Source organism: Maylandia zebra, linkage group LG20, assembly GCF_041146795.1.
Source record: "Maylandia zebra isolate NMK-2024a linkage group LG20, Mzebra_GT3a, whole genome shotgun sequence".
NCBI lineage: Eukaryota > Metazoa > Chordata > Actinopteri > Cichliformes > Cichlidae > Maylandia > Maylandia zebra.
This window is the reverse complement of record NC_135186.1, coordinates 4,051,634-4,070,556: the sequence shown is the minus strand read 5'-3', so window position 1 is coordinate 4,070,556 and position 18,923 is coordinate 4,051,634. Positions and strand designations below refer to the sequence as shown.

At 38.8% G+C, this 18,923-nt stretch overlaps 1 protein-coding gene across 2 annotated transcripts in view; it reads right to left on the bottom strand.

The window, feature by feature from the left end:
* Window positions 1-222: 222 nt before the first annotated feature.
* The window catches only part of slc16a4 (solute carrier family 16 member 4), a 34,233-nt gene continuing 15,532 nt past the window's right edge, over window positions 223-18,923 (bottom strand). For both annotated transcript variants that reach the window (XM_024806363.2, XM_076878768.1), the window contains 8 exons: window positions 17,361-17,493; window positions 17,092-17,224; window positions 16,765-16,908; window positions 16,437-16,598; window positions 15,688-16,338; window positions 8,847-9,058; window positions 6,254-6,347; window positions 223-4,962 (listed from right to left, as the gene is read on the bottom strand). In XM_024806363.2, coding sequence (XP_024662131.1) covers window positions 4,754-4,962; window positions 6,254-6,347; window positions 8,847-9,058; window positions 15,688-16,338; window positions 16,437-16,598; window positions 16,765-16,908; window positions 17,092-17,224; window positions 17,361-17,477 — 1,722 coding nt within the window. In that variant the 5' untranslated portion in view covers window positions 17,478-17,493 and the 3' untranslated portion in view covers window positions 223-4,753. The remainder of the gene's footprint in view (window positions 4,963-6,253; window positions 6,348-8,846; window positions 9,059-15,687; window positions 16,339-16,436; window positions 16,599-16,764; window positions 16,909-17,091; window positions 17,225-17,360; window positions 17,494-18,923) is intronic.

The following is an 18,923-nucleotide window of genomic DNA, read 5'->3' as shown; positions in this document are numbered from 1 at the left end:
GATAATATTAATGATTATGCATGCAGAAACCTTTAATTTATTATAGTCTCCAGTTAATAAAAACAAGCAAAATTAATTGATTGATTGCAGAGATCTAGTCCCAGATCCTCTAAATCCAACATAGAGCAGCTGAAGCTAGTAAAAATAAAAAGTCCAATCTGTGGTCAGAACTTCAGTGCGTGTTTTTTTGAGGCTGTGTAAATAGAAACGGAAACGGTGAGCTCAGATACTGTCAAATAGGACACTGTTTAATGGAAAGCAGAGTGCAGTAGTGTTATTAGGTATCACTGTACACTAATGTATCTTACAGGTCAGCAGCAAGATCATAGCTGGTAATGTTTTCTTCTGTTGTTGTTGTTTTTTAAATGTTCCCAATTATAGAAAAATCTACACAAATAGAAAGATTATTTAAATCACAGCTGTATAAAGTTTTTAACTTTTTGAGAGAAGGAATTCTGCAGATTCACACATTTCCAAGATTATTTGCTGAAACCGATGCAGCTTATTAGACCACCACCCAGTGTAAGGTTCATGCCACAACTAAATTAACAGTTTTGGTAATTAACATAATATTTTTTTAAATGTTTCTGTAATGGTTAATCCAGCAGTATGCACAAAATATTTTAATAGTTAAAATGTACCTGTTATTTTTATCCATGAATTCAAAAAATTAAGCACATGATGTTATTTTTTAACTTTTGATTAAGAAAAATTAGTTTTAGTGGTTGAATGTTATACTTGATTAATTTCTGACTTCTCAAACTTGGACATAAAAACATGAATTCAGTTTGTTAACAAAAACAAGACATAATTTTTAAAAAACGTTTTTTAGACAGATTTCTAAAATATTTGTTTTCTCATTTTTTATCACGTGCAGTCAAAAATCTGTTAAGCACTGCATATCATCCAACTATACTGACTCTGGTTATAGTGTCACTACTTACATGATTTTGTGCAATCAATGTTTGCAAACACCTTTTTTGTACATAAGTATTTTTGCAAATAATCTGAAGCGAAGTATAACACTGTGAAATAAATCTCTAAGACCGAGGTACGATATGATATCCTTGTTAATACATTATTGTTAAAAGATGATCTGATTTGCTGTTATGGCCACAAAAACCACATATTCATACTTGCTTGTAGTATCCATGCTGACTGCAGTGTAGTTCGTTGTAGTGTTAAGCACCAATTTGTATATTAGCATTTTATGCTGGTGAGATTTCCTATTTCTTGATAAGTGTTTCTAATATAACTTTTTTCTTTTCTTTTTTTCACCTGACACACTTTAAAGTGTTAAAGTTTGCAATCATTTTGCACCTTTTATGAGTGAAACCATGTTTGTATTTTTTTTTTCCTCTCAGGGTTCAGCTGGACAGCTCTTTGTTCCCAGGATACTTGACACACCACCAGGTGTCATCTGCAGTAAGTACCCCGTATGTTGTGAGTAGCTGTAGCATGAAATCTGTGACAGCTGTAGATGAATATCTGGTATTTAGGAAAATGAGTGTAATTCTTATTTAGCACGTCCTGATAATGTGTCAATAAAACAAGTTTATTTGTTAAAACTTGTGTTTCTTGGCCTGGTGTTAGTTTGTCATCTGAATCACACAATAACAGACTGAGGTACACATCAGTTTATTACAGCTGACCTGCACACTGTTACAGCGCTTAAAAATGAACTCTACTGGCTTAGAACCAGAAATCTATGATTGGTTAACCATATCTCCTAAAGTCAATCAGTTAAAAAAAAAAATCCAGGAGTGAGAGTCAGGAATTTAAAATAAGTACCTTACCGAATAATGTGTTTGCTGCAACAAAAGCATCCAATCAAATGTCATCAAACGGCACATGGATATTGTTTAAGCGTACAGCTTCTTAACATATCCAGATAACTAGCAAGTAAAATGATCCCTAACCCAAATCTACCTTTAAAGCATCAAATACTTTTCATAAAAGATGCATTATAGTACAAAATAGTCAGTGGAACTAAATCACAAAAGCATACTGATGGTGAATGCAACTCGTGAGCCAAAAGAGCCTTTGTGCATGACTGCTGTTATAGAAACAATACAAAGAACCTCGCTCAGTATTGTGAAAAAGAGTTGAGGGGGAATAATTTGGTACTAATTGAGACAGCATTCTTTGAGCAAAAGCCTCATTCAGCCACACGAGGGCAGCAAAACAAAGCGCACGATTCAATTAAGACATTAAAAATAACTGAATAGTGGGTGGTCATAGTGGTTTAAAATACGTACATTTTTAACCAGCAATAAGCTTCAAGTTGAAGGTTTTTTCTAATGTGATCTTTGGCTGATATCAGAGGAAGTTAGTAAAAGATACATTACCTTGTAAGGCAAACAGTGGTGAAAAACAAGGAATCCACTGAAAACAAAGAACAAAACAAAACCCTCTCTACAATTTAAAAAAAAAAAAAAAAAAAAAAAAAAAAAAGATTTAAGACTCCCATGTACAAATACAATATCATTAGAAGTTGCATTGCCATTCACTGGCTGCCTGCAGGCACTGTAAAGACTGGGCAACAGTTTTAAACAGTCCACTTGTGGCACTGTGCATTTACATGGTCAACATTACACTATCAACACAGTTGGTCAGAGACATACAAGGACGTACAAGGATGACAAAATAACAAACAAAACAAGAACAAAATGCTGCTGTTCAGGGGAGCTCGTCGGCTCCATCGCTCCTCAGTCTAACTGCGACATAGAAAACACTGAAACCTTAACTGAACAACAGGCTTTCGGGAGCTGGTGATAGTTGCAGAGAAGGAAACGTGTTTATGTGCGCATTTACCAAAGGAAAATCTCTCTCTCTGTGCATTTGCATAGAACAGCTCATGAGCGTGTGCTGACAAGTTAAAGATAACTGACATCTGAATGTTTTTGTCATCATCAGTGACCTAGAAAAGGAGAAAGTTGTTTCCTTATATAATTATAAACTACCTAAGGTTCTAATTTAATACATTTTTAAAAAATCTGAAGAAAATACTTCAGAAGATTGCAGCTGTAATCACTGTGTAAAAGATTAAAATATCCTATGTGATCAAAAAAGATGAAGTAAGTCTGAACTGTATTTGAAGCACCGAAAGGAGGTTAGGCGAACTCAAAGTGTTGCAACTGAATTCTCAGTTTACTGACCAGTAAAACAAGTTACTTCACAGGAGAAAGCAACTGAATAATAATTTGCAGTGTTACATAAGAAAGTTATAAGCAAATAGTGAGTGATTAAAGCGGTAAAAAATAAAATAAATTGAGGCACTAAAGATAGCTGAAGAGTACGGTGTGAAAGTATTAGGTGAGTAATGTCAGCAGCTGAATGTCGGTTAAAATAGTTCAATAGACATTTGAGTAGAATCAGTTAAAGTGTCAGCCTGCAGTGCTGAAAGCAGCCTAAATGTCAGTTAAAAATAAGGGACAAACATTTCAGCAGATGCATTTACTGCTAAAAGGAGCCGATGTGTAAAAGCTTTAAAAGGGCTACTTTGCATGACAACAGTGAAAGAGCTGGGGTAAGTGAACGCCCCACAAGCAGCTTGCGTTTCATGCAAACGTCCTGCAGCCCTTAAATGCTCAAGCTGTCTGAAGACCCTCCCACGGCACAATGCACACCCATGAAAACTCCTGGGCTCTAAAAAGCATAAAACTTCTCATGTGACTCCAGGAAAACCATGAAAGGTATGAAAAACTGAGCTAATGCCACCATTAGCATCTGTGCACAACTGAAAATAAGTATGAATGTGGTAAAAAAAAAAAAAAATCCAGAGGTGACAGGCACAGCAGAACAATTTCTGTGGGGGGAAAAAACCTGAAAGCATGATGCTCAAACATCTGAGAAAAAGGTCAACAAGACTGAATTTTGTGTCATCATAAAAAGATGCTGAAATACTCAACGGACAAAAAAAGTGTTTGGAAAAATGAAGAATGCCACTGCGAGTCTCAAAGTGAGTACACCAGTAAACCACACGCCTACAATAATCAACTTAGCAAAGAGATACATTTTCTCGGTTAAACTGCAGAAGCAATGCAGGCTTTTTGGCTTCGTATTACAGATTATGTATTGTTTCACAGGCGCAGGCTGAAATAATACGGCAGCTCGGTATCTCGGCTATCTTGAGAGAATGTCATGCAGCATAATCACAAGCTGGCCCAAAGTGCATATCAGTGAGTAATGTTTACCAGATACAGGTAAAAGCTTCCCAAAGACATCAGGTGAAAAGTACTTTATCATGGATGCGTGCTTCCATGGATCATAACAAAAAAAAAAGAAAAGAAAGGAAACTCAACAGAAGACAGGATTTCGAGTTCAACTGCAGAGCTTCTTTCCGAGCAGTGTAATAAGCAACAAAACATTTCTGCACAGTCAGTGCAGTTTTATGTTTCTCTCCCAATAAGTTATGCTTGCATATGTGCGTATAATAAATTGTGGCAGGTGTTGTACGCAAGGATTTTCTCCAGTTTTGAATCGGTGTGCCTCTCATCAGAACACCGGGGGATAAAGTATTTTGAAGAGCATTAACATTTTGGCTTTGAAGGTTCAGAAAAGTCATTTTTTTTCCTCATCGACATCCCGACTACTGTAAGTTCTTAAACATCGTGTTGCTGTGCAGCCCGCGTTATGCTCCCGCTGAAATGAACGGACAAGGTCCCGACTTCAAGCTGGAGTCCAAGGTGAACAGTGGGCAGGTCTGTCATCGTGAGCGCGTTGGTTCCAGATTGAACCCTGGAGTTAATTCCTACACAGCGCCGTTCTGCAGGCGCTCAGGGGTGAAACAGCCATTGGTCTTACAGCTGCTTTCTGCTCTTTTGGCCTGGGACAGTTTCCTCTTGGCCTTCCAGCGCTGAGCCAGCGGCTCCATAAACAGAGAGAGGGAGGAGAGTAGATAGCAGAGCCCCGCCAGGTAGAAGGAACAGTCGTAGGTCTGAGTGTAATCATATAAGAACCCTAGAAAGCACAAAGATCACAAGGATGCGTTAAGAGCCTGTGTGTTCATCTGTGAATACAGTTATTATGTTTTCTTCTTCTGGCCACCCCCACTCCCTTTTTAAAAACAGGGTCATGACTTCACGATAAACTACAAAGCAACTCAACTGTTACTTTCTTCATTCCTGTATTTCTATTTATTTCCTTTACACAAGCCGTGTTGATACAAGCATGCGAATGCAGATGAGACGGAGCAGAAAGGCAGGTGTAAACACATTACACAGCCATCTGAAGTTTGAGCGTTTATCCTGACTGTAATATTTGAAAACATTTTTTTAATGCCCTACAGCCCGAGGCAGGGGCCATGGCTTGCCAAACGTTTAAACAGAAGGGATAGTAAACAGAGCCACACGTTATTTCCATACGGCCATAAAGGGGGCCATTACTCACGTTTAAAACTCCCGAAATCCATAAGCTCCTCTGTGGGGATTGCTCAACACAGTGTGAGTGGGTTCAAAGCCTCTCGCTTTAATGTGGGCCAAATGTTACCAGATACATTTATTTTTCCTAGAAGTAGCTCACACATATGAAGACGAAAAAAATCTAGGGCACTATATCTGTATTATGATTCAGCATTTTGTATATTTAAGGAGACAGCCTGCCAGTTGAGCACACAGGCAGATGTTACTTCTGCAACAATCTTACGCTGCAAAATCAGTGTAACAATAATACCGTTTACAAAGCAGCTCTCTCAAACCTACCATGGATACATCGCTGTTATTCTAAGGGTTTGACATGAAGAATGCAATCTGACCCTGTAACCTTTGTATACATTTCCTTAAACTGAAATTCCAGTTAGTCCCGATGTCTCCAGGCGAGCTCTGACTGTAGGTTGTTTTTCTCCTGTGTTTCAGTTTTCACACTCCACAGTGACTGCATACACCCAGACAGGCTGACACACATTTGGGAAGCACCACAAGGAATTCAGGGCCCCAGGAAAATATGTACACACACACACACACACACACACACACACACACACACACATATATATATATATATATATATATATATATATATATATATATATATATATATATATATATATATATATATATATATGTACACATTCACTCACTCCATGTCAGAAATAGCACACAGACACACACAAAAGTAACATCTTTGCTATCATCACATCACATACAGATGTAGTACATATGGTTATGTGTTACAGTATGGGTTTCTCATTATGTACCTTTGGAAAAGTGAGACAGCACATGCTTGAATGTTTTCCAAGATGTGAATCACTCACCTGCCAAAGGAGGCCCTGTGAGGCAGCCCAGGCCGACAAAGAACATTGAGAAGCCCATGGAGTTATTGAGCTTCTCCGACCCCACGAGATCTACCTGCGGGGCAAAACAACATACCAAGCACTTGTCACTGCCATCTATTTGCATTTTAAACAGCCCATTCTGCAGCACTACAAACCATGAACATTACTACAGGTTTTCCAACAAACATTTGAGAGCACAACAATTTTAAATAAAGCGAGAAACTGGAAAAATTTAGCCCGATAACAATAGAAAAGCCAGTTCAAAATAATGGAATATGTGTTAAATGTGTTTAAAAAATGCTTCACTTTTATTTCTGCAGTCCCTAATTTCCATGTACAGCAAACATGACCTTCAGTGTTGTGCAAAAGTCTTGAGCCCCCATCTTTTCTTTATATGAAAAAACATAAAACATAAATCAAATACAGTACATAAGGCAAAACCAGTTTGTACAGTTCTAACAAGCTTGAAATTCAATATTTGGTAAGAACACATTTTTTTCTTCAGCACAGCCTGAATACGCTTGCATAAGCTTTCTTGTAATTTCTTAAGTATTCTTCAGGAATAGTTCTCCAGGCTTCCTAAAGGATATTCAAAGCTCCTCTTTGGATTTTGGATGCCTTTGGTTCTGTTATTTGACAAGATGATCCCACACTACTTTAATAATGTTGAGATCTGGGAGTCCAAACTCTGACTTTATCGTTTTCTATCAAGATAAAGTTTTGCTGACAGAGCCTCCACCATGTTTCACTGTTGTACCTCTCTCCTGACCTCAAACTGGTGATGTTCTGCACCAGAAATTTCAAATTTGGATTGATCACTCTATAAGACCTCATGACATTGATTTTCAGTACAGTTCTTGCGTATTTAGTCATATTTCAGCCTTTCCTCCCTCTTTCACTTCCTTAAGAATGGCTTCTTGATAGGCACCATGCCATAGAGATCATTCCTGATGAGGCCTCAGTGAACAGAAGAGCTAGATGCATCTCTCTGGCTGTGTGTCAGGTCTTTCCCGTTTTTCTTTCTTATTTCTTAAGGACATAACTATCAGTTACTGTTTATCTGCTGTAGATAATTTTGTTTTCTTTTTTGTTACTAAAAGAAATAAAAAAAAGATCAAAATGGACTGAAAATTAGTTAAAAACAGCCAATGTCCACGAAAAACTTTGAAAGACCTTCAGAAAGAATGGAAAACTTGCTCAAGACACAGAAATAAATGCTGTTTGAAGACTTTTGCACTCTACTGTAGATGTATAAAGATAAACCCGCATTGTGCCTTTATATCTGTAATAACCCAGCATGATTCTGCTCCTCAAACATTATTGATCTTAAAAAAAAAAAAAGCTTTAGCTGCATTTAGTTGTTGTATAGTCCCCGCCGCTGCGCTGATAAACCACTCAGTTTAATAGTGACAGCATTCTTCACATAAGCACTTTATGTTGGAGAGACTCTTAGTTCATAAATCAATAAATTACAGATTACTGCTATGATCTTCCTTTCTTAGAAAACCTTTGCCTGGAAAATAAGTAATTTCCATCAGCAGGCTGGTTTTATCTGTTTGTCACTGTCTGTTGGTTCTTCCAGTCAGATTTTCTAAAAAAAAAGACGAATCGGACGTCATCCCTTCAGCCCATAGATATATCCTGACCTTTGAGACCATACCATTGGCAAGTGAGGTCAAACGTGTGTCCTCATGCTTTTGTTTTGAGGGGTGATATATCTACAAGACACTGGATACCCACTGACTTAATGTGTTGATCCACCCATAATAGCAGTTAGGAAACATCTCATACCACCTGCTTCAAAGTTTTTCTTTCCATGTGGGATATAATCTAATTACTAAGCCAGTTCACCTTTACATGGCCCTTAAACTGCCAGACAAATCTGATATTGCTGACTTTGCAAGGTGAATGAACTACAGACTAACAGTATAGTGAGGGTGACAGCGGCAGGTTTGGTAAAAAGTCAAACAACACTAAGAGAGCACCCTGCGTTTCATTCCAAAGATACCACTGAATATGTAGCATTTAACCACCATTATTAGTTTTCATGCATTTTCTTTTAAAAAGAAAAGCACTGAGAAATCTTTTCCTGCATGGTGTAACAAAGCAACAATTTTAATCCTATTGCATGGATGAAACATTGTCTAAACCTCGTGACTTGTTCATCGAGGTTGACTAACATTTTAGTTTTCTGGTTCTGTCATTTCCAAGTGTATTTTGGAGAATTTTGCTCTGTTCATACTCATGCTGTTATCACCGTGGTCATATCAGCATGCTGACATTAGTGTTTAAATGGTATACCTGCACAGCCTTGCAGACTGACCTGTTGTTCACTGACTAAAGGACACTAGAATTGATTATTTGCACATGCACCAACTGAACCTTTTCATCTTAAACATATATTAAATGACACATCTATTCCAGGGATGGTATTTTGAATTATGTATTTATATATTTCATTTTATTATATACACTGTATATATTTACAAAAAAAACTTATAAAGTGTTGAAACCATGGGGAACAGATAATTGAGGTTGTTTGTTTCCAAAGAGATGCATGCATCCCACTTACCAAAACAGGCAGCAGCAGAGCCATGTAGCCACCACAGAAGATGGCGAAAAAGACTGCGTAGACCATCAGCAGCATGTAAGAAGTTGCCAGTGGGGAAAGCAGGTTGACCAAGCCACACAGGATCAGGTAGGCTTTGTGGAAATGGTACTTGTGGAAAAGATTCCTGTCTGTCACCCAGCCCGAGGCCAACTGGGCGATGGTCTCTGTGATACCTGTAACAGGCAAAGGTGGACAGACAACTGGATGAGAAAGATATATATTTATATGACTTTAAATTTTGATATAAATGTGTGTAGGGCCATTTTTGATCTGTGCATTTATACTGATGAATTCATTACAGCAGAGAGTGTTACGATGAATAAAACGATTCACATTTTAGAATGTTGTGGTTGTAAAATAAAGGTAACACAGAAGTTCACCGCGCCTTGAGGCGACTGTTGTTGTGATTTGGCGCTATATAAATAAAATTGAATTGAATTGAAGTTTCTCTGGTTCACAAAGATCCAGCTGAAGATAGTTTTAAAAGCAACTCAGTCTCAAGGCACCCTTATTAAAATTCCAGCCAATTTACACATTTAACTAGTATGCAAATCTTGCATACATACGGGTGTGGCCACTTCTCAGGTAACTAATGTTTTTTTTTCCAATGTTCTAATAAAACCTTTAAGGTTTTTTTGTAAGTGCATTACTTCCTGTCTTGCTAATTAAATAAGCTTTCAATTCATTTTATATCAAGGTGAAGCACTAATCTAGCTAGTTTTGCAGGACTGTGAGCTGATGGAACTTCCTAGCTCTACATTCTTCTCTAAAATGATTATGTTCAGTTTAAAACAAAGATGCCAAAAAATCCCACAAAAAAACCAAAAAGATCATGACCAAAAACCAGAATTGTAACAGTCCACAAACCAAATGATCACCAGTTTTATATACAGGCTAGTGCACAAAGACATGAAAAATATTCCACTAGCTGTTACTTACATGCATAACAGCTGCATAAAAATGATGCAACATTTCATTGCAATTTCAGTATTAACGCTATAAGAAGCAGCTTCATGTTGGACTGCATTCCTCAAGTGTGTTTGTTTCGACATCTATGAAACATTTTAGTGTTAAATCATCTACAAGCTCAGCTTTCGAAAGGAAGGGGCCCAGGCAGAACTAGATGATCCTCGAGTCTGTTACACTGACACTTTGAGCCATTTAATGATCAACACTTTTTCAGATAAATAAATGACGTTTTGAACAGCCCTGTATCTCCTGATCTTTCTTCTATTCCCACAATAAGGTTGTTGTGTTTTTAGTAAAATACCTTGACAACAACTAGATGGATTAACATGAAATTGAGATCTCACATTTCAAATTTAAATCCATCAACTACTACTTTAGAACTTGGTTCGAGGCTAACTCTGGTGTTGAGAATTAGGATTACAGGTTGATGCAGTTATTATGTGCTTAACGAAAACAACGCCAGGAGGAACTGTGAGTACATTTCTCAATGTGAAGGGTGTCTGTGCAGATAAATGATGTGTAAGGAAAGGGTAAAGAAAGCCTGTGAGGAGAAGGAAACTGAACTAAATAAAATAGGTCACTATTATCCAACCTAACTTCCCTGTTGCTCCTGTTCTCTTGACACAAGAATACTGTGTAACCGGCACAGTGGGTGGCAACACACCGACCTGTTAACATCTGCATTACACCAGCAACAATAAGCAAACTACCTATTAAGCATTTCTTCTCATCTGACTGATTGTTTGCTCTACTTGGGTATGATGACTGGGCAGATATGGACTGCGCTCTGCTGAGGTCAACTGGAATGCGATAGGTGATGTGGAAACTGCAGTGGTGTATTGAGCGTCGCAGGAATAGCTACAAGCAGGCAGTGCTGAGCAATTAATCAATGAAACAAACTGGTGCGGTACGGATTCAGAATTATCCATCCTTTGCACAGCCTCTGCAGCACAACTCCGCAGGCTGTAGGCAACTCTCAACTTCAATGCATGATATAAAAATCCTGCTGAATATGAGCTTACGTAGTCTAAATTCCCACTTTATGTTTTACAGTGTCGCTCTTCATAGCAAATTTGAATAAATCTTACATTAATCTACATTAACATGCAGATGTCAAGTAACAACAGTAAATTAGTAAAAGAATAGACTATAAAATGCTTCATCATCGAACATCTGTGCTTTCTTTATATGACAGCATTCTCCATGGAGGTTAGAAAATTGACATGAGGCAGCTGTTCACTGTTTATGTGTCCTCCTCTTGTGATCCAAGACATATCCTGCAGTGTCTCCTGCTTGCATACTGACAAGTTGTGAGTTTGTTTGTGTGTTTTAGCCTCAGCAGGTCGATTCAGCTTTGCAGCTGTCCTTGTTCAAACTCAGCACATTGCTATTTAAATTAGGCTTCACCAAGTAGCACCTTATGCCAAGTTCATGTGGTACACTGGTTTTGACCAGTTCTGTTAGTAGTACTACCAGGTACAGACATTTGTGAATGCCTCTGAGAATTAACAGATCATGAGGGGGGGAGGGGCATGTTGGTTTTCCCAGTTTCTATGAAACTGCTTCCTTCTCGTCTCGTCTCTTCTTCTGCACACACTTCTGCCTCAGAGCTCCTCTGCAAAGTATCAGCTACTTCAGGACTGGGCTCCAAAATTAAAAAACAAACAAACAAAACAACAACAACAAAAAACTGGGAGCCCCACTTGTCAACACGCCAACAACTTTACTCCATTAGCTGTTGCTTAGCGACTCCGGTTTGTTCCAGTGCTGGTGACTGAGGGTTGACGAAAAGACTGACCCGGACGATAGTGGCCTCTCTAACCGAGCCAAGTTAATGGGCCTCAATGACAAGCACTGGGTCAGAGAAAGAGGGACAGCGGGACATTGGGATGGTGGCTTTGTGGTGTGAGCAGCACCCCATCTCTTTAACTTTGTCTCGCTTTCTCCACCATTACAGCACATGAGCAGAGAAAGTGACAGAAAAAACGTGGCTGACAAAAAAGAACCTGTCTTGCTGCTTTCTGGAAGCTCTTCTGAGTAAACCCACAGACTATTATACTCTGGCTTTACAGCTTTAAGAAACAACAGACAGTTAATCTTCATATATTCTGTAATTGCATGAGTCTGACTCCAGTTCAAATGCTGCTGTTCCATACAAATACTGCCTCGGTCTGTGCCACATCATATCGTCCACAATGATCGCCATATAAATTGCGACAAGACTTAAAAGTTATATGAGGAGAACAATACTATAGTAACGCCACGTTACTATAGTAACTGGCCATCGGGCATACCGGGCATTTGTCCAGTGGGCTGATGGTGATTTTTCGTTTTTATGGGCCGATTACTTTTTTTTTTTTATAACAGTATAAACAATGAAAGGTGATGGATTGGCCAGAAGCTGGCAGATGTGTAAAAATAACTCAGTTGTTTGGTGGTGGCTATGGCGGAGCTGCCACAAGAGGCCAGGTGGATGAGGGAGAGGGGAGGCAGGAGGAGCAGAGATCCGAAGCGGCCGCTGGTCCGAGTGTCAGGTGAACTGAACTTCAGGTAAGAAGTTATGACCTGCAGTCTATCTGGGTCAGATATAAACCAAGTTTAGGTGGAGTTTATTTTTGTTGTGCTGAGTTTTTACCGTCAGTTACAATAACTTGTACTGTGTACTAGCTAGCATGACGGAGTTTCTACAGCTGGGTGGGTGCTATGATGTTACTGATAGTGAACTTTATTTTATTCACAAGGTTAGTTAGTAGAGTTGCCAACCGTCCCCTAAAAAACTGAATTGTCCCGCATTCAGAGAAAATATTACACGTTTCGTATTGAGGTGAAAAGGAACACAGTTTGTCCCGGACTTCAGCTAGGATGGAAAAAGACACAAAGCTGGAGTTTTTCTCTGTCTTTACGCTGCAACTGTCTCTTCTCTCATTCAATCGTGAAACTGATCAATGATCAGCTGATCGGCTTTTCTCTCGTGTTTGTTTATCGCCCACTTTGGGCCAGAAAGAGGAAACCAGCGGATGTTGAGCTAAACAACAGCAGCACGTTTAAGCTTGATCAGCTGTTGTTAGAATTGATTTAATATTAATTTCTAGTATCAGCTGATGTTTGCTGGAGCCACAGCTGTAAAAGCTGCTGGTCATGATGTCAGTTTGGTTATCTGGGGAGAGGGAAACATGAAGATGAAACCAGGAGATGTCCTTACTGAATCATCAGAGCTGAACAGGTGATGGAGAAACAGGTTTAACTTTTAGGTGACATGAATGAGTTGAAGGGAAGTTATGAACTGCTAGCCCATACATAAGCTGCCTTTATAGGTTAAAAGTATCAGAATCGGTGTCGATATTGGCAATACTGACCCTGTATTTACTTGATACTGGATCAATACCAAAATTTGCAGTATCACTCAGCACTAGTGAGTGTCACTGGACCACTTGCTAGCTGCACTCCATATGACACGAAGAGCAAACAGTAGATGGAAATTACAGATGTGGTTACCTGGTGGAAGAGCAGGGCTTTAAGCAGATGGTGAAAAAGTTTGAGCCAAGATAAAAAACTTTTAGATAGAAAATGTTCTGTGATAATATTATGCAGCTCCTTATGAGTCACAAAGCTACATCACTTTAGTTATTGTTAAACTATGTGCTCAGCAATTATTATTTATATTTTTACTTAAAATATCCAGGAAAAACACAACACTGATATTTCATTAAAGCTGAGTGACTGTTATTGGGCTACATGCTGCTGTTGCATTATTGTTATAGTATAGTCACACTTCGAATTAGGTTATCAGTGACAGCAGCTCACTGATTAAGGATGGAAAATTTACATTTAATGTGATTGCCTGCAAGCTGCAAGCATCACATTTTCTAGATGTCCTGTGATTTAATTCTGAGATCCTTTCTCCCACCCACTAATGCTGACACAGATTGGCTACAGGCAATTTTAAAACCAAAAAGATGGGCTTTTTTTCTGAACGCACAAAATGCATGATTTTGACACTAATAAAAAAATTGTACACAAAAAGTTTTGCTTTAATTCAAACAAACAAATGCACTTTTGTTGTGCTATCACATAAGAGCTGTGATATAATAGAAGTTTGATTTATTGATACCCCCTTTTCCTCTCAAACCCCTTATCACTACTACACCAATCAATAATAGATGTACCTATGTGTTATTATTTATAGCTAAAGTATGCCTTTCATTAATATTAATACAGTCTCTATCGGGTAACAGTTATTGATTATCAGTGGACAGATTATAAAACAAAGTGGTTAAAAACAACCACACATGGAGCTTTTCAGTTATTCATAAATCTACAGAATTACATGCATGGTGTGCATAATGTTAATGCTGTTCTCTGTTCATATGGAGTGGCCTCATCAGTGGCACACTGCTGAACCCACCCACCCTGGCCAGTAGACCAAAGTTCAGCTTTTATGTAAGAACATCCATTACATAAGACTGCAGAGTCTGAGCAGCTCACAAATAATTAATGGCTAGAGGTTGACTGAACACTTTTTTGCATCCCTCCTCAGACTCAGTCTGAAAAAACTAAACTAAACTGGAACTTCATCTTTATACTTCAAGGTCACTACTAAAGGTTATTTTTTATAAGACATAGCTGTTTAATTCTAAATTTGTCACATCTGTGAAACTACTTCGACTCTTACTGTCATAAACTTAAGGATGTCTGAGCACTCTAGTGCTGCAGAATCAAGCCAAAAATTCACTTCTACTTTAATCTACATACAGAGATTCTGCATATGAACATGCACAACCTGTAAGCAAATAGCAACATTTTTGGAAACCAAAGCTTTCTTAGTTCTTTTTGTAGTCAGAGTACTACAGAGCAGCTGAGCTGGCACTGGTCACATGTACGTTAAAATCCATGTGGATAACAACAGAAGGGAAACCTTTCCCGAAAAGCCACCTCAAAACTATCAGCAATTTTATTTGTTTTGTTTTAAATGCTTTTGAAACATGGCCAGCGTAGCTTAGATATTGTAACTACACTCTGGAACGCCCTGAAATACTGCCAGTTGTTTCCAGAAGACAACCAGACAATAAGATTCCACATTGATCCAGCTTAAACGAGTTAGAAGTCATGCAACAGTGCAACAGTGTTGCAAATTAACTGACGCTTGCAAATGTTTCTCTCATTGGTACAAGAGTTAAGTGGATTAGAAACAGTCATTTTTGGTAAAAAGTTACACATGAATATTTATCATTAAGTTGGAAACAAGCTTGATATTGATGACTCTTCTTTAAAAAGGGGGGCCACTGGCTGTAGATTACAGATGTGATCTTGTAATCTGCAAGTGACTGTCTGCTTTTATATCTTTAATTCAACAGTGATGTTAAAAAGGCTTGGACCCCAGAAACCCTATAATATTTGTAGCTTTTGATAAACTTTATAGATGACTTTAGATGGCTTGTATTTATTTAAATTGTGTTTTCATAATAATTTAATTTTATATTAATTTTATATTATATACTATTGCTAAAATATTTTTAAAAATGTATTTTCAAATAAATGTTTTTGAAACTTATCAAATCTTTGTAATTGTTCTTCACTACATCACAGAAACATGTAAGGAAGCAAAAACAAAGGAAGCAGAAAAGTGTATAAAAACAAAATTTGTCCCACTGCCCAAACTTCTCACCATGACTGCAGACCACATGCAGGCCATAAGCTGTATTGCTCTAGCTAATTATTTACAGCACAGACGAAAAAAAAAAAACAAGAGAGTTCTATTTTCCAAAATATCACACTACTCATTAAACGCTGATTGCAGTAACACAGAGAATCTATTAGCCAACATAAACCTTACCTGCGACAGAGATGATAAAGGAAGCATCCATGGCATCAATGTCCAGGGTTCTGGCTCGGGCAGACAGGTGGAAATAGGGAATAAAGTAGGCAAGCTGACTGAAGACCAAAGACCAAGTGTATATGCAAAAGAAAGGGTCCTTCAGCAAAGAGAAATCCAGTACTTTGGCTTTTGTGACAGTCACCTCACTTGGCGAGCTTGCATGTGAGGAAAATCCAACAATCGTGGACCCATTCATACTGCCATTGAGCTCCGCTGAGCAATCTGGAGTTGTGGGTTTACACTGACCCAGGTCATGATGGGGCTCATGGCCATTTACTCCATTCAGGACCAGTCTGGTCAGTTCAGGGTTCACTGACTGGTCCTGGAGTCCCTGAGTACATTGCCCCCCCACGTTCACGGTGTCCCTATGAGAGGGAGGAGGGGATTGAAGACAGTCTGATTTGGAGACGCCATTGGAAACGTGAGTGGACCCATTCAAACAGTTCTTGGAGTACTCCTTCTCTGAGGAGCTCTTGAGAGAAACAGCAGGACTCTTTTGGATGGCAGAGGAGGTAGGGTTTGAAACAGGTGGCTTTACATTGATGGGTCGCAGCAGCATGCCAGAGGCCACCAGATTCAGCATGAGACCACTGAGAATCAACATGGCTCCTAAACATGACAGTGAGAGTTTAGGATCTAAAACATCACTTTTAGATCACTCCATGGCCTGTATTTCTACACTTAGGCACAAAATTTCTCCTTCTTACCTTGCCAAGCATACCGGTCCAGAAGCAGCTGAGTGAAGGGAGCGAGAGCAAAGGTCAAACCCATACCAGAGCGTCCAATAGCATATGCCGTTGCTAACCTTTTTCTGAAGTACAGTGCTGTGACCACTGAGAAGGCCTGATACAGTAGTGCAAACCCCATTCCTGAGAGGAGCAAACAATGTTATTATCTGACATTGCGTCAGTCACGGGGACACACAGGTTGGTTTTACGAATTAATAACACGACACAGAAGTCGTCTTGTTACTAGAGTTCGTGTGGAAACAGCAACATTAAGGTACTTTACTGTTTAGCAATTAGTTAAACTCACCAACTATCACGCCCATGCTGATGTAGAGGAATACCACGCTGTTGGCGAATATACTCAACAGGAAGCCTCCGCTAACCAGCACTGCACCGGTGATCGAGGTCACTCTGGCTCCCACCTTGGCACATGCCACAGAGGCGAGGGGCGCTACAGAAGTGAGAGGAGACGAAACACAACGACAAAAAGCTAAATGCAGACATACAGACCACAAAAGGCTATTAAATACATTTTGTGAAGGAGAGACAGTAAGTCACAAGAAAATAAAACTGTGGAAAATGACGATAAAGATGTGATGCAATAGAAGGAAAAGATTTTTTTTTTAGTTTGAACCTCCAGACAGACGCAGACTTGACATGATGGAACCGATCCAGCTGATACTTTCTGCTGAGCCACCAAACTCATCTTGGAACGCCACAAAGAAGATCCCAAAGCTCTTTAGGGTGCCCATAACGAGGACATTTACCTGCACAGACACGAATGAGAATATACAGATAATGACAGATATATTTTCTCTGAGAGAAACTTTCCAGTTAATTATATATAAATAAATGGTTCAGTGGGGAAAAAAAGGAGATTATAGAGAACAGAGGTACGCATACCAGGAAGCAATGTAGCACGACCATCCAGCCCCAGCCCCCATCTGGAGGGTCCTCATACTGGATCTCTTTCTCTTTGTCCTTCTTCGAGGTCATGGCATCCTTCCTGAACAGGTTCATTATGGCCCTGGTTTCACTTGGAGAAGAAAGATAAAATCAATCACCTCAAAGCTGCAGAAAAAGGATATCATATCAGAAGTTATATTCAGCATAAGACCAAGAAGCCTTTCAGAGTTTTTTCAAGTAAAGACAAACAGACATGAAAAAATAAAACAATAGAACAACAATGTTCAAAATAAAACTGTGACTTTCTGCTTTTTGATTTAACTTTACAGAAACCCACAAGCCAAAACGTTAAATCATTTCGAATCAATAAAAGTAAAGTCTGATATTATATATGATACTGACATAAAACATCCATCCATTTCCTTCTGCTTATCCAATTCAGCATCATGGGAGGGATGGAGCCCATCCCAGGTACCATAGGGCGAGAGGCGTGGTACACCCAGGACAGGTCTCCAGTCTGTCACAGGGCTACCATAGAGAGACAGACAACCATTCACACTCACATTCACACTTATGGGCAATTTCACATTTAGAATTACCATTTAACATAACCCCACTAACTGCATGTCTTTGGACTGTGGGAGGAAACGGGAGTACACAGAGAGAACCCACACAGACAGATATATTCAAGAGTAATACTCTATTACTTTTTCATTTCATTGAGCTGTGAAGTGGGGTGACCTCAGTACTACTAGACCTGGTAACATCTCTTTTGCACCCTATTCAGCTATTGGACTGGATATAATGCTAACACTGCTGAGATATTGTCTCTACCAATGTGTAATGTGTAAGTGTTGATTATTGACTGCAGCATCTTCTAAGTCCCTGTTAGAACTAACACTGTGTCCTGTGTGTACCTGGTAGATGATTTCTTGTCTTTGTTATGTAATAAAAAATGGTTCGTTGGGTTGGGCAGCTAAAAGAGAAGTAGTTGTCTTAAACCAGCAGCAAAGTAAACCTACAGCTACAAAGCAACATTTCAACAATTTTAAACTACACATTCTAAAGCAGGGGTCTCAAACTTGGCCTGGGGGCCACTTGTGGACCACATCACCCCTACTTGCGGCCCGTATATTGACATGAAGAAAGATAATGCAATTTGGCTTTTTTGTTGGGGAGGATTTGTTTGTTGTTGCATGCACTGTTAAAATAAGTTCTTTAAAAAGCAAAAAATGATTTAATATAAAGGTAATATGAGCAGAGAGTACAAACATGTGGAGGGATTGGCTACGTTAGCTCAGTGAGAGAGTTATTTGTTAAAAAAAACATTTGTCAAACTATCGTTTTTGGCTTGTAGCTTAAACAGAACTGACTTTTCTTCCCTGTTTGAATTCAAAGGGATGCACATGATAACCTGGTAATTAAGTAGAAATGTAAAACAGAAATGCAGCATTAAAATAAAATGAACTTATACTAGTAGTGATGTCCTCACTGGCCGATACCAGAAGAGGTGAAAGAGGATAATAATGGATTAGTGAGTGGTTTAATAATGAAATGATT